The 12807-nt window shown below is 48.6% G+C and overlaps 1 protein-coding gene across 1 annotated transcript; it reads right to left on the bottom strand.

Moving 5' to 3' along the window:
* Positions 1-4572: 4572 nt before the first annotated feature.
* Positions 4573-12223, bottom strand: LOC311633624 (natural cytotoxicity triggering receptor 1-like). The gene is given in 8 exon segments (XM_084906568.1): positions 4573-5538; positions 5541-5708; positions 7187-7234; positions 8518-8568; positions 8824-9102; positions 11324-11608; positions 11833-11868; positions 11948-12223. Coding segments are annotated over 8 exon segments (951 nt in total). The 5' UTR covers positions 11982-12223; the 3' UTR covers positions 4573-5488.
* Between the last annotated feature and the right edge of the window lie 584 nt (positions 12224-12807).

Here is a 12807-nt window from a genome sequence, read left to right as displayed (position 1 = left end):
GAATCAAAAATGAGACAAGCAATAATCGTTATGCTGAAAGGCATATGAATCAGTCTGTAGTGAGCTCCTTTCTGGGCCACCAGTTCTTTTGAGACCCAATTTCAATGTCAAACAGTTCCTTATGTGTACATGTCAGCCATGGTATTTCAGTTCTGGATGGTGGGCAAATGGTGGTAATGCAGGTCTAACCCTCTTTGATTTGGTCCTGGGCTTTTACAGCTTTATAGAGAGGAAGAAGAGGAGAGAAACATCCATGGGAGAGTGAAATATAGATTAGTTGCCTCTTGCACGCCCCCTGATGGAAGTGGAGCCCACAACCTGGGCATGTGTCCTGGTGGGGAATGGAACCGGCAACCCTTTGGTGCCCAACCAACGGAGCCACACCACTGAGGGCAACTTTTAATTTTTTTAAAGATCTTCACCAGAGGACATGCTTATATATTTTAAGAGAAGGGGAAGGAAAATAGATGAGAGAGAGAAACCAATGAGTGAGAGAAACATCAATCTGTTGCCTTCCACAACCTTGCTGATTGGGGAATTGAACAGGAAACCGGGTATGTGCCCTGACCGGAATCAAACCCACAACCTTTCAGTGCACAGGACGAAGTTCCAACCCACTGAGCCACATGGGTTGGGGTGAACCTGCATTTAACAATATGCCCCAGAGCTAACTTAGCATAAACTTGACGCTTGGCATAGGTAGTCTAGGAAAAAATATTATGATGCTGATGATGCTTGATTTTTCTTCCCTTGTTTTTCGGTCTGTTCTCTGTGTCTATGAGTCTGTTTCCACTTTGTTGGCTGGTTTAGTTTGTTCCTTAGATTCCTCATGTAAGTGAAAGCGTATGGTATTTGTCTTTCTGTCTCTCATTTCTTTCCTCACCTCTTAACCTTTCACATTTTTCCTTCCTGCCACATTTTGTGGGTTAAACATCACCTTGGTGAGCTGAGAAAGAATGACCCAAGTGGAAGATAAAGGCCCCAAATCGACACAGAATCCTTTCTTAACTCAAGTATGGAAGTAGGCGGGCTTAAATCACTGTGGTTGTCAAGTGAGGACAGTTTTGCCCTATAAGGCAGCGTTTTTCAACCGCTGTTCCGCGGCACACTAGTGTGCCGCGAGATGTTGCCTGGTGTGCCGTAGGTGCAGACAAGACAAGAATTTTATAATTTTTCACTATTTTGTTTACTTAATATTTCATAATAAAGTAATTATAAAATACTCTCTTTGTGTTTATTTGATTCCTATTCAAGAGAATTACTTTATATATAGTCAATATAGACACAGAGTTAAATTTTTTAACATTTTCTAATGGTGGTGTGCCTCGTGATTTTTTTCATGAAACAAGTGTGCCTTTGCCCAAAAAAGGTTGAAAAACACTGCTATAAGGGATTCTTGGCAATGTTGAGAGAGGGAGAGAGGCAAAACACATCAAGTTTACTGTTTTAATCATTATAAAGTGTACAGTTCGGTGGCATTTGGTGTATTCACAATGCTGACCACAGGGTCGGGGAGGGGGAGAGAGGCAGAGGTGGGACATTCCACTATAGACCACGGGGGTGGGGGAGGGCAGAGGTGGGACATTCCATCATAGACCACAGTGGGGACAGAGGTGGGACATTCCATTACAGGCCAAGGGGAGAGACAAAGATGGAAGATCCCATCATAGACAACCAGGGGATGGGGGAGGCAGAGGTGGAACATTCCATCATAGACCAAGGAGGGAACCAGTAGATCTACTGCTCAACCTCCCATCCTAACACAGTCCTTAGGGTCTGGCTAGAGCAGTGGTGGGCAAACTGCGGCTCTCACGTGTGGCTCTCCCACAAAATACCACGGCCTGGGCGAGTCTATTTTGAAGAAGTGGCATTAGAAGAAGTTTAAGTTAAAAAAAAAATTTAGCTCTCAAAAGAAATTTAGTCGTCGTACTGTTGATACTTGGCTCTGTTGACTAATGAGTTTGCCGACCACTGGGCTAGAGTATGCCTAGTACCGTGCTGGGACCCAGGCTCGCCGCCTGGACCTCTCTCTAGCCCAGTGTTTCTCAGCGGAGGGCAATGCCGGTCTCCCCCTCTCCCAGCTCACTATCTGGGGACACTTTTGGTTGTCACAACTCGGGGAGGAGATGGTCCTGGCTCCTGCTGGGTGGATGCCAGAGATGCTGCTAGACACCCCACCATGCACAGTACAGCCCCCTCACCCCGACAGCAAAGAATGATCTGGTCCCACATTTCCGCAATGCTCAGGCTCGGAAACCCTGGCTTAGCCGACCCTTTGCCAGAAACGAAGAACTACCTGGGGCCACTCAGTGTGGGCGAAGGCAGGCTTGCAAGTCCAGGGCGATTCTCCAAACTCAGCTCAGAGCGAGATACCTCTATTCCCAGAGAACTGTGCATTAGGGCTCGTGTCTGTAAAAAGAGGCAAGGCACAGCTGGAAGAGAGAGAAACAGACTGAGGCATTTTTAAAAAGTTCTCTGCCCGGCCCTGCTGACCTCTCCACTCACCTCTCACAAGGGCTCTCCCAGCTCCCTCTGCTCCAGCTGAGGGCGCACCCACCGCAGGCTCTGCCCTTGCTGCTCTCTGCGGCAGTGGATGTCCTGGCTATCACAGGCAGCCTTGTCTCACACCACCCCTTCTCAGCACAGGCACCGCCTCCTCACCAGATCCCATGCAGGCCCCTCCCACCATATATGCCTTCTCCCATTCCCCTGTCTATATCCTTCTAAGCCAGCTGTTATCTGGGGGGTGATTTTTGTCCCCAAGGAGACCCTTGGAATTCCAGAGATACTTTTGGCTGTCACAGTTGGAGGGGTGGGTGTTTGCCCCCCCGGATCTGCTGGCTGGAGGGCAGGGGGTGCAGCTTGACATCATACAATGCTCAGGAAGGTCACTGCTGTGGAGTGAACTGTGTGTCTCCCCCCCCCCCAGCCCCAAATGCACATGTTGAAGCACTAACCCCTCTCGTGTGACTGTGTTTTGAGGTATGGGCATTTAGGAGCTATGAAAGTTAAGGGAGGTCGTAAAGGTGGGGTGCTAATTCAAGAGGATGGGTGGTCTTCTAAAGAGAGGAAGCCAGACAAGATTGGGAGCATTCAGGGTGCATATAAGCATAATCAAGGGACGCAGAAGCCAGGGGGGTGAGGGGATGAGTGGGGTGGGGGTGGGAGGGCAAAGGGGGATAAGAACACGTGCGTAATATCTTAATCAATAAAGAAAAAAATGTGTTTCTCTCACATCAGTGTTTGTCTCTGTCTTTCCCTTTCACTTCCACTCTCCCTAAAAATCCATGAAAAAATACCTTCGAAGGAGGATTAAAATAAACAAGTAAATAAGTAAATAAGTAAATAAGTAAATAAACAAACAAACCCATAAATGATAAACTGTTCCGTTCCATGCTGATTTGGGTGACACATTTTTCTAATAGGCACTGGAAGCTCAAGTATAGGTACAGAGAACAGAGCAAAGTGACTGAAAACAGGGTGGGGATTCTTACAAGTGAGAGGGACACCTTTGTAGGTGGAAAGACGATGCATTCAGATTAGTTGGGGGGAAAGAAAAGCTGATAAAAATAACCTGAAGGTCTGGCAGGAAATGAAAATAGAATAAAATCAGGGTACAGAGGAACAGATCAGGCCATTCATCTTGGGAAAAGTGAAACCCTGGGCTTCAATGAGATCAACCCAGAAGTGGGTCCAGAGAAAGTGTGTGTGGGGGCTGCCAGCGAACCCCAAAGCTCTGTCGTTGGGGAGGCTGGGAATGGGATGGTGCAGGAGTGGCCGCAGAATGAGCAGAGAAAGGCAGTGAGAAGCGAGGAGGAAGTGGTCGTAGGCAGAGATAAAAGGTCCGATGTGGCCACGTGTCCAGGGCGAGTTCTAGGAAACCCATTAGTGTTTGTCATGAAAACAGCTGCAGAGGAAGTAGGGGTGAGAAACCAGTTTCCAGTGGTTGAGGAGTGACATGAAGGGGCACAGCCCACTGAGGGTGTGGGTCCTTTCTCAGGGGAGTCGGGCTCCACACCCAGAGACCCGTAACACCAGGGAGATGGACGTTTTCCTGCAGAATTGACTCGACGTTCTGAAGCTTTAACTTTTTCTTCTTCTTCTTCTTCTTCTTCTTCTTCTTCTTCTTCTTCTTCTTCTTCTTCTGCTTTTTTTTTTTTTTAACATGTTTCTCTTTTATTATATAGGATGACTCTTTTTAAATATCAGGAACAGTATAAATGATTTAGCAAGTAGCAGTTAGAGTCTACAAGACACGCGCTACAGGCATAGTGAATATACTTCAGAGTGTATTTTGACAACTCTGACAATTGTTGTTTTTTTTCTTCACAGTTTTATTTTTTCATTTTTTATTAAGGTATTATATGTGTACATATCTTACCAACCCCCCCCCCCCCCCCCCGCTCCACTCCCATACAGGCTCTGCCTCCCCAGAGTTTTGCGTCCATTATAATTATATGCATGATACAAGTCTTTTGGTTGATCTCTTATCTCCCCCATATCTCTCTCCCCTCCCCACTGTTAAAAAAATAAAAAATTATTACTATTATTATTTAAATGAAGAGTTCTGCAAAAAAAAAAAAAAAAAAAAAGTCCTCCTTGCATTTATCACTTGCATTTCCTGTAAAAAAATACCTCGCCTACTTTTCCTTACATAAAAATACCTTATTGGAACATCATCAAGTCCTTAAAGCAGTTACAGAAAATGGGAAATGCTTGACATAAAAACACTTGCTAATGTTCCTTATTTTCATTCATTGAATATATTTATATAAACTATATTTTTATTGCTCTCAGAGAGAAGGGAGAGGGAGAGAGAGAGAGAGAAAACATCAATGAGAGAGAGAATCATTGACTGGCTTCCTCCTGCACGTCCCCTACTGGGGATCAAGCCCGCAAACCCAGTCATGTGCCCGTGACAAGAATCGAACCTGGGATCCTTCAGTCCACAGGCTGATCCTTTATCCACTAAGCCACACCAGCCAGGGCTGAACCTGCAACCGTTTAGTGTATGTGAAGACACTCCAACCAACGAAGCCTCCCCTGGCCATGGCAGATGTTGTATTTTTTTCCCCCCTCTTAAACAGCCAAACAACAGTCCATAGACTAATTGATAGAGGACAAACTGACAGCTGTCAGAGGGGAGGGTGGGAGAGGGAAAGGGGATGGGGTGGGGGAAGCTAGGCAAGGGTAAAGGAGGGACAAGTTGTGATGAAGGAGACTTGACTTAGGGCGGTGAACACACGATGCAATGTACGATGGAATTGTACCCCTGGAACCCATGCCATTTTATTAACTAATGTCATCCCAATACATTCAACAACAACAACAACAACAATACACTCAGAACCTACAAGAGACAGGGGGTCTGCCTGCATGAGACAATTAGCCTCTTCATCCTTCCTCCTGCCTTGGCTCATCAGTTTCCCCCCGGGTTTGCTTCCCACACAGAGGTCGCCCAGCTCAAGGTCAAGGTCAACGTTCAGCTTCACTTACAGCCGCCGCATTTCTCTGTCATTCGTCCGGGGCTCCTTGCCTTCTGAACCTTCTCCTGCGTTCCTGACTCGAGGCCATGTTGAGTCCCCTTGTCGTCTTCTTCTTCCTCAGAAGCCAGCGGTGGGTCAGGAGGCACACAAGGGCCACCAGGACCAGGAGGCCCAGGCCCATCCGGAAGAGGTTCTCTGCCGTGTGATCCCAGGAGGCCAGATCTGGGGTCGGAAGGAGGGTGTTCACAGGCAGGAACGGGTCGGTAGCATCTCATCCGGCCTCTTTCCCAGGCCCTACTCCTTCCCATGCCAGCTCCTTCCTCCTAGACCAGTGTTTCCCAAAGTGTGGTACGCATACCCCCAGGGGTAAGGGAAGAGTTTGGTGGGGGTACTTGTTGCACCGGAGTTTGGTGGGGATATGCAATGCACCGTGCTTAGCTGCGCCTAATTCTATGTTCTCATGAGTACGAGGGGTACTCAGCGTTACAAAAATTATAGAAGGGGCACATATATGTCAAAAGTTTGGGCAACACTGTCTAGAGTACCAAGCATGTCAAACTTGTGGCCCACAACGAATATTTTTGTGGCCCAGACAATATAATGGCATGTACGAAACGTTTTAATAAAAATCTCATAACTTACTTTTTACAATATCCTGTTATGCATGATTATTAACAAGGAACTACAGCCGAAATCGGTTTGGCTCAGTGGATAGAGTGTTGGCTTGCGGACTGAAAGATCCCAGGTTCGATTCTGGTCAAGGGCATGTACCTTCGTTGCGGGCACATCCCCAGTAGGAGGTGTGCAGGAGGCAGCTGATCGATGATTCTCTCTCATTGATGTTTCTAACTCTCTGTCCCTCTCTCTTTCTCTCTGTAAAAAAATTAATAAAATATATTAAATAAAATATGAACTACAACATTCACTAGTGATTGATGACTTGTATCATTGTGTTGCCTTCATTTCCCTTCCTCGCCTTACATGGAGGCGCACCATTTCTCTCCACTAACACCAGCAGCGAATATTTTAGCAGCCAATGTCTTGAACTGACTTGTTGGGTGTGTGCAACAGGAAATATTTTGCTTTTGGAGAACAATAGGTTTATTTGTGTGGCACTTGTTAATGTGTGCAGTTATGCAGTGTCTGGTAAGTTCATGTTCAAGAAAAAAATACTAATTTTTATTAAAATGCTCTACTGTTTTGTGTTAACAATGACTCATTTACACTGAGTGGCCAGATTATGATGACCTCTGAACACATAATTATCTGGCCACTCAGTGTGAATCCTATAGAATAAAAGGCTAATATGCTAATTGTCCTCTGACCAGGAGTTTGGCCAGCAGGCAGGCCAGCCAACTGCCCATATCCCCTCCCCCTGGCCAGGTTAGCCTGACCCCACCCATGCACAAATTCATGCACTAGACCTCTAATATATATATATATATATATATATATATATATATATATATATATATATATATATATGGAGTGGCAAGATTATTTTGTGTTCAGAGATCATAATAATCTGGCCACTAGTGCATTTCAGCCCTTTGTCTTCAGCACGTCTCTATCGACATTAGCCTACATTTCTATGAAAAAGAAGCTTTTTTTTTTTTTCCCCCAGCCACATCCATGGCCCGTGGTAGCCTTTGAGTTTGACATGCTTGCTCTAGAGTCTGCATCCCCAGCTGTTCGCTTACCTTTTTGGAGTCCCTTCCTTGTGGTTGCCGAGTGGGGTTCCCCATTATCTGCAGGAGATAGGGAACGTGGATAAGGGAGCCAAGGAGATGGTGTGGGCCTCTCTCCTCCCCTTGGACACACCCCATGGCTTCCCAGGGCTGTTCAGGGTCCTTGCCCTTCCCTCCAGGCCTCAGCGGCTTCATCTGGCAGGTGGTATGGAAGAGTCAAAAGGCAGAAGAACACGAGGAAGAGTTCAGCTCTAGGGCTCTCTTCATGCCAGGCCTGTCTTTTCGCTGAGCCTGTTTCCTCAGCGAGTCAATCAGTATCATCTCTTCTTCCTCACACACAGGAAAAGTCAGGCTTGCCACCTCCTCAAGGTCCTACATGAGCTGCCCCAGCCTCAACCCATCCCCAATGGACATGACTTCCAGTCCCACTGGCCTCCTTTAAAAAAATTATTTTTTAAACTTTTGTTTTTTTATCCTCACCCAAGGATATTCTTCCCATTGGTTATTAGAGAGAGTGGAAGGTTGGAGGGGGAGAGAGACAGACAGAGAGAGAGAGAGAGAGAGAGAGAGAGAGAGAGAGAGAGAGAGAGAGAAAGAGAGAGAGAGAAACATCAATGTGAGAGAGACACATTGATTGGTTGCATCTTGCACACACCCCACTTGGGGCCGGGGATCGAGCCTGCAACCGAGGTACATGCCCTTGACTGGGAATTGAGCCCCTGGCCCTTCTTCAGTCTGAAGGCCTATCCTCGAATCACTGAGCAAACTGGCCATCTCCCTGGAACCTTCTTTCTCCAGACAGTCACAGTTTTTGCTCAGAGGCCTCCGTCTCTGTGAGGTCAGCTGAGACAACCCCATGTACTACTGCGACCTGCCTCCCACATCACCTTAGTGACAAGGTTTCTGCTTTGTCTCCTCCCATCCCACCATTTCCTGCGCAAGGAGCTGTCTGATGGACGAGTGGGCTGTGACCGACTCATTGTCCGTGCCCTTCCACTGGAATCAAGGGCATCTGTGTGGTTGACCTACAAAGCTGTAGGTGATGGCACTGGGAGGCTCCGAGCCCCTCCCCACATTTATTATTTATTTATTTTTTAAAAATATATTTCATTGATTTTTTACAGAGAGGAAGGGAGAGGGATAGAGAGTCAGAAACATCGATGAGAGAGAAATATCGATCAGCTGCCTCCTGCACAGCTCCTATGGGAGATGTGCCTGCAACCAAGGTACATGCCCTTCACTGGAATTGAACCTGGGACCCTTCAGTCTGCAGTCCGACGCTCTATCCACTGAGCCAAATGGGTGTTGGCTCCTCCCCACGTTTAGAAGCACCTGTTACTCACCTGGGGAAGAGGGCTGTCCTGGGGATGGAAGGTCAGTGACTGCCACATCTCCTGATAATGGAGACAAGAAGAAAGAAAACGTGAGGGTTTTGGGTTTCCTTTGTCACCCCACTATTATCTATGCCTACTCATCTGATAGCCTTCCTCACCAACAGTCAACAGGGCCTCAAGGAAATGGAGGTGGATGAGGCATCGCTGAGAGGTACAACCTATCTCTCTCTCTCCATCATCCCAATTGGCCCTCATCGCATGGGGGTCCCTTGGGGTCCCAGAGAGGCCCTGGGGAGACACCGGGGTCATCCTCACCTGTGACCAGGAGCGTCACGGGCTCACTGGGGAAAGACCAGATGTGCTCGTTGTAAGAACCGAAACACCTGTACGTCCCCTTGTGGGCAGGGGTCATGGGGCCCATGGAGAACTCTGCCCGAGTGTTGCCGACTCTGCGCCATGGGCGGCTGGCCAGCCCCTCCTTGTGCAGGAAGAACGTGGTTGTTGCCGTCTCCAGGTGGCAGGAGAAGGTCACGTTCTCTCCCAGGAGCACAGGGGGCCCCGGGTGAAGGGAGAGGGTGGGCGTGTCATACATTCCTGTGGGAGAAAGGGGTTGGAAGGTAGAGGGCATCTTTACCCTGCCTCCCAAACTTCCCACCCATCCCTTCCCTTGTCTCTACTCTAAAAAATTTTATTATTATTATTTTTTAAATAATCCTCACCTAGTCGAGGGATAGTTTCCCATGGATTTTTAGGGATAGTGGAAGAGAGAGGGAAAGACAGAGAGAAACATCGATGTGAGAGAAACACATCCATTGGTTGCCTCCTGCATACGCTCAGATCAGGGCCTGGGCCAGTGAGGAGCCTGCAACTGAGGTACGTGCCCTTGACCGGAATTGAACCTGGGACCCTTTGGTCAGCAGACTGATGCTCTATCTACTGAGGCAAACCGGTTAGGGCCCTCTTAACCACTTAAAAAAAATCCTCACCTGAGGATATGTTCATTTACTTTAGAGAGGAATGGAGAAGGAGGAGAGAGGATAAAGAAGAGAGAAGGGGAGAGAGAGAGAGAGGGAGAGAGAGAGAGAAATTGGCTGTCTACTGTGCATGCCTTGACCGGGAATCAAACCCACAACCTTTTTGGTGTATGGAAGGATGCTCCAGCACCCCAAGCTACCCAGCCAGGCCATCTCGATCACTTTGAAGAACACAGTGTGGTGGCATTAAGCACATTCGCATTGCCTGCCGTGCCACCATCACCCCCTTCTATCCACAGGACTTTCATCTTGCAAAACTGAAACTCTGGCCCCATAACCAACAACTTCCTCTTTCCCCTCCCCTGAGGCCCCTGACACTCCCTCCACCTCTATTCTACTTCCTGTCTCCGTGAATGTGACTATTCCAGGGACCTCAGAGGAGCTGAATCAGACAGTACTTGTCCTTGTGTGATGGACTTATTTCACATAGCGTTTACCCCCATCGTAGCACATGCCAGAAGGTCCTTCCGTTGTAAGTCTGGACAATATGTCCTTGTGTGGATGGACCACACCTTTTTTTTTTTTTAAATATTTTTTTTATTGATTTCAGAGAGGAAGTGAGAGGGAGAGGGAGACAGAAACACCAATGATGAGAGAGAATCACTGACCAGCTGCCTCTTGTACTTCTCCTACTGGGGATTGAGCCTGCAACCCCGGCGTGTGCCCTTGACCGGAATCAAATCTGGGACCCTTCAGTCCACGGGCCGATGCTCTATCCACCGAGCCACACTACATCTTGTTTACCCCTTCCTTTGTCTATGGACACTTAGGTTGCTTCTACCCTTTGGCGACTGTGGACAGTGCTTCCATGAACACGGCGGTATTGAAGTGTCTGTGTTCAATGAGCACCCCAGGCAAGTCCACATTGGCCTATGTTTGAGAACACTTCTCAACCGAAGGGACCCCAAGATTACCCTCCCTTCCTCCCATCAACTTTTTACCCTGTCCCACTTTGTCAGGCCGCCATTTCCTCCTCACAGGCTACCGTATTGACTTATGCATCCTGACTCTGACTCCAGGTCTGTCTTGGGCAAGAGTCCAAGTGCAGTAAGAGCAAGGGTACCTAGTGGAACCTCCCTGGGAAGGGTTCTCATCCAATCACTGGCTGATGCTGGGGGCGGGAGGGGGGGCTCCTAGCTTCATTTGAGACCAGTCTGAAGGGCCCTCTCAGGGCTAGAGTGCTGCATAGGCATGGCCGGGTTTATAGTAAGTCTCCCAGTCTCACCTCATCTGCCCGGTCTGTGTCTCTCATCCATCACAGGGGCTGTTTTCTGAGGTCCACCTGCCCCCCCAACCCCAGTTATCCTTCTTTGCTCACAAGCATCCATCTCAGGGTCTCTTACCGGAAGAACCTGAACTTGACCTAAGACAAATCTGATCTTAGGATGCAGAGATAACTCTCAAACAGACAATCCCTGTAGGAAGTGACCAAACACCCTCCCCCAAGGCAAACGGTGTCTGAGTGAGGTTTGGAAGAGACTAAAAGAGAAGAATAGCCTGGCTGGGGTGGCTCAGTGGTTGAGTGTCCACCTGTGGACCAGCAGGTCATGGTTTGACTCCTGGTTAGGGCATAGGCCCTGGTTTCGGGCTCGATCCCCAGGAGAAGTGCAGGAAGCAACCGATCCATGATTCTCTCTCATCGTTGATGTTCCTAGGTCTTCCTCTCCCTCTCCCTTCCTCTCTGAAACCAATAAAAAATATATTAAAGAGAGAGAGATATACTAATAAATGATGATGCTCCCCAGGACTCAGGCTCTTCGGCTAGAGCAGGGAACAAGTACCTGTTATCACCAGGTCCAGAGGATCACTAGACTCTGACAAGAGCCCCCCAGTTTGATAGAAGCATGTGTACTGCCCTGCAGTGTTGGAGGTCATGGGCCGGATGGAGAACTTGACTTTGTTCCCCAGCCTGGGGGGCTCCCGTTTCGCCAAGGTGAAGGGGAGTCCATTAAAGTGCAGCTGGTAATCCACAGCCCCGTGAGTCCCCTGGCACCAGATGGACACCGATGCCCCGTTTGGAACCATGAAACTGGGGTTGGCCCAGATGAGCGGCTTGGAGAGGATCTCTGGAAGGGAATCAGAGGCTGCAGGGACTCCAGAGAAAGCCCCTTGACCCCCCGCACCCCCACCCCCCAATTCCTACCCAGCTGCTGGCCAGCCCTCCCGCTGTTCTCAAGTGGAAATGGTGGTTAGCACCACCCGAAACCCATTTCTGGGCCAGCGTCTGCCCTCTGAACCACGGACGCTACGCCCAGCCTAAACCCTCAAGGGTTTTGAAGGGAGGACTCACGGTTCTGGGTGCCGACCCTCAGACTCAGGTACAGTCCTGGAAGAAGATAGGAACTATGGCCGGGGTGCCCCCCACCTGGACCTGGACCCCACATCCTGTCCCTGTAGGAACTCACCGAGGCAGAGCAGGGCAGGGAGTGTAGACCGCATAGCAGAGTCTACCAGGCGGGCGGGTGGACGGTGAGCAGCGGGGTGGAGGCAGAGCCCAGCAGGCCAGGCAGATAGATGCACAGGATGTGGTGAGTGAGGCCCAGCACTTGCCCGACAAGGGGCTCTCAGATGGACTGGTTTGTGAGAAGGCGCTCAGCTCTCCCTCCCTCACCTCCGACCGGGCGGGCGGTGTAAGGAGAGGGACATGGCCTGATGTCACATCTGATCACAGCCAGAGGCCTCACCCGATCCTTGGAGAGTGGTCTGTCTTGTCTGAAACTGGTTTCTGGGTCAACGTCTACGGGTTTTTTTCCTCATTAATTTTTAAAAAATTTCTTTATTGATTAAGGTATCACATATTTGTCCTCAATCCCCCATTCCCATCCTTCAGACCTCCCCACTCATGCCCACCCCCCTATTGTTCTTAACCACTGGTTAAGCTCATATGTATGCACATAAGACCTTTGGTTGATCTCTCTCTTTTATACTCACCCTCCCTCTGAGGTCCAACCGTATGACCCATGGCTCCTTGTCTCTGGGTCTGTTCTTGTTCATCAGTCTATGTTGTTCACCATTTCCTTAGATGAGTGAGATCTTGGACCTGCATCACCACCATGTGCCCATCAACCAGATCTGAAATATCATGGCTGACACGTACACATAAGGAACTGTTTGACATTGAAATTGGGTCTCAAAAGAACTGTTGGCCCAGAAAGAAGCTCACTACAGACTGATTCATATACCTTTCAGCATAACAATTATTGCTTGTCTCATTTTTGATTCTTATAAGTATATTTCCAGTAGGCATAAATGTCTACATTTTGAA

This window comes from Pipistrellus hanaki (assembly GCF_964339955.1).
Source record: "Pipistrellus hanaki genome assembly, chromosome: 15".
NCBI classification, from domain to species: Eukaryota; Metazoa; Chordata; class Mammalia; order Chiroptera; family Vespertilionidae; genus Pipistrellus; species Pipistrellus hanaki.
Note: the sequence above shows the minus strand (reverse complement) of the source record. Positions and strands in the feature narration are given on the sequence as shown.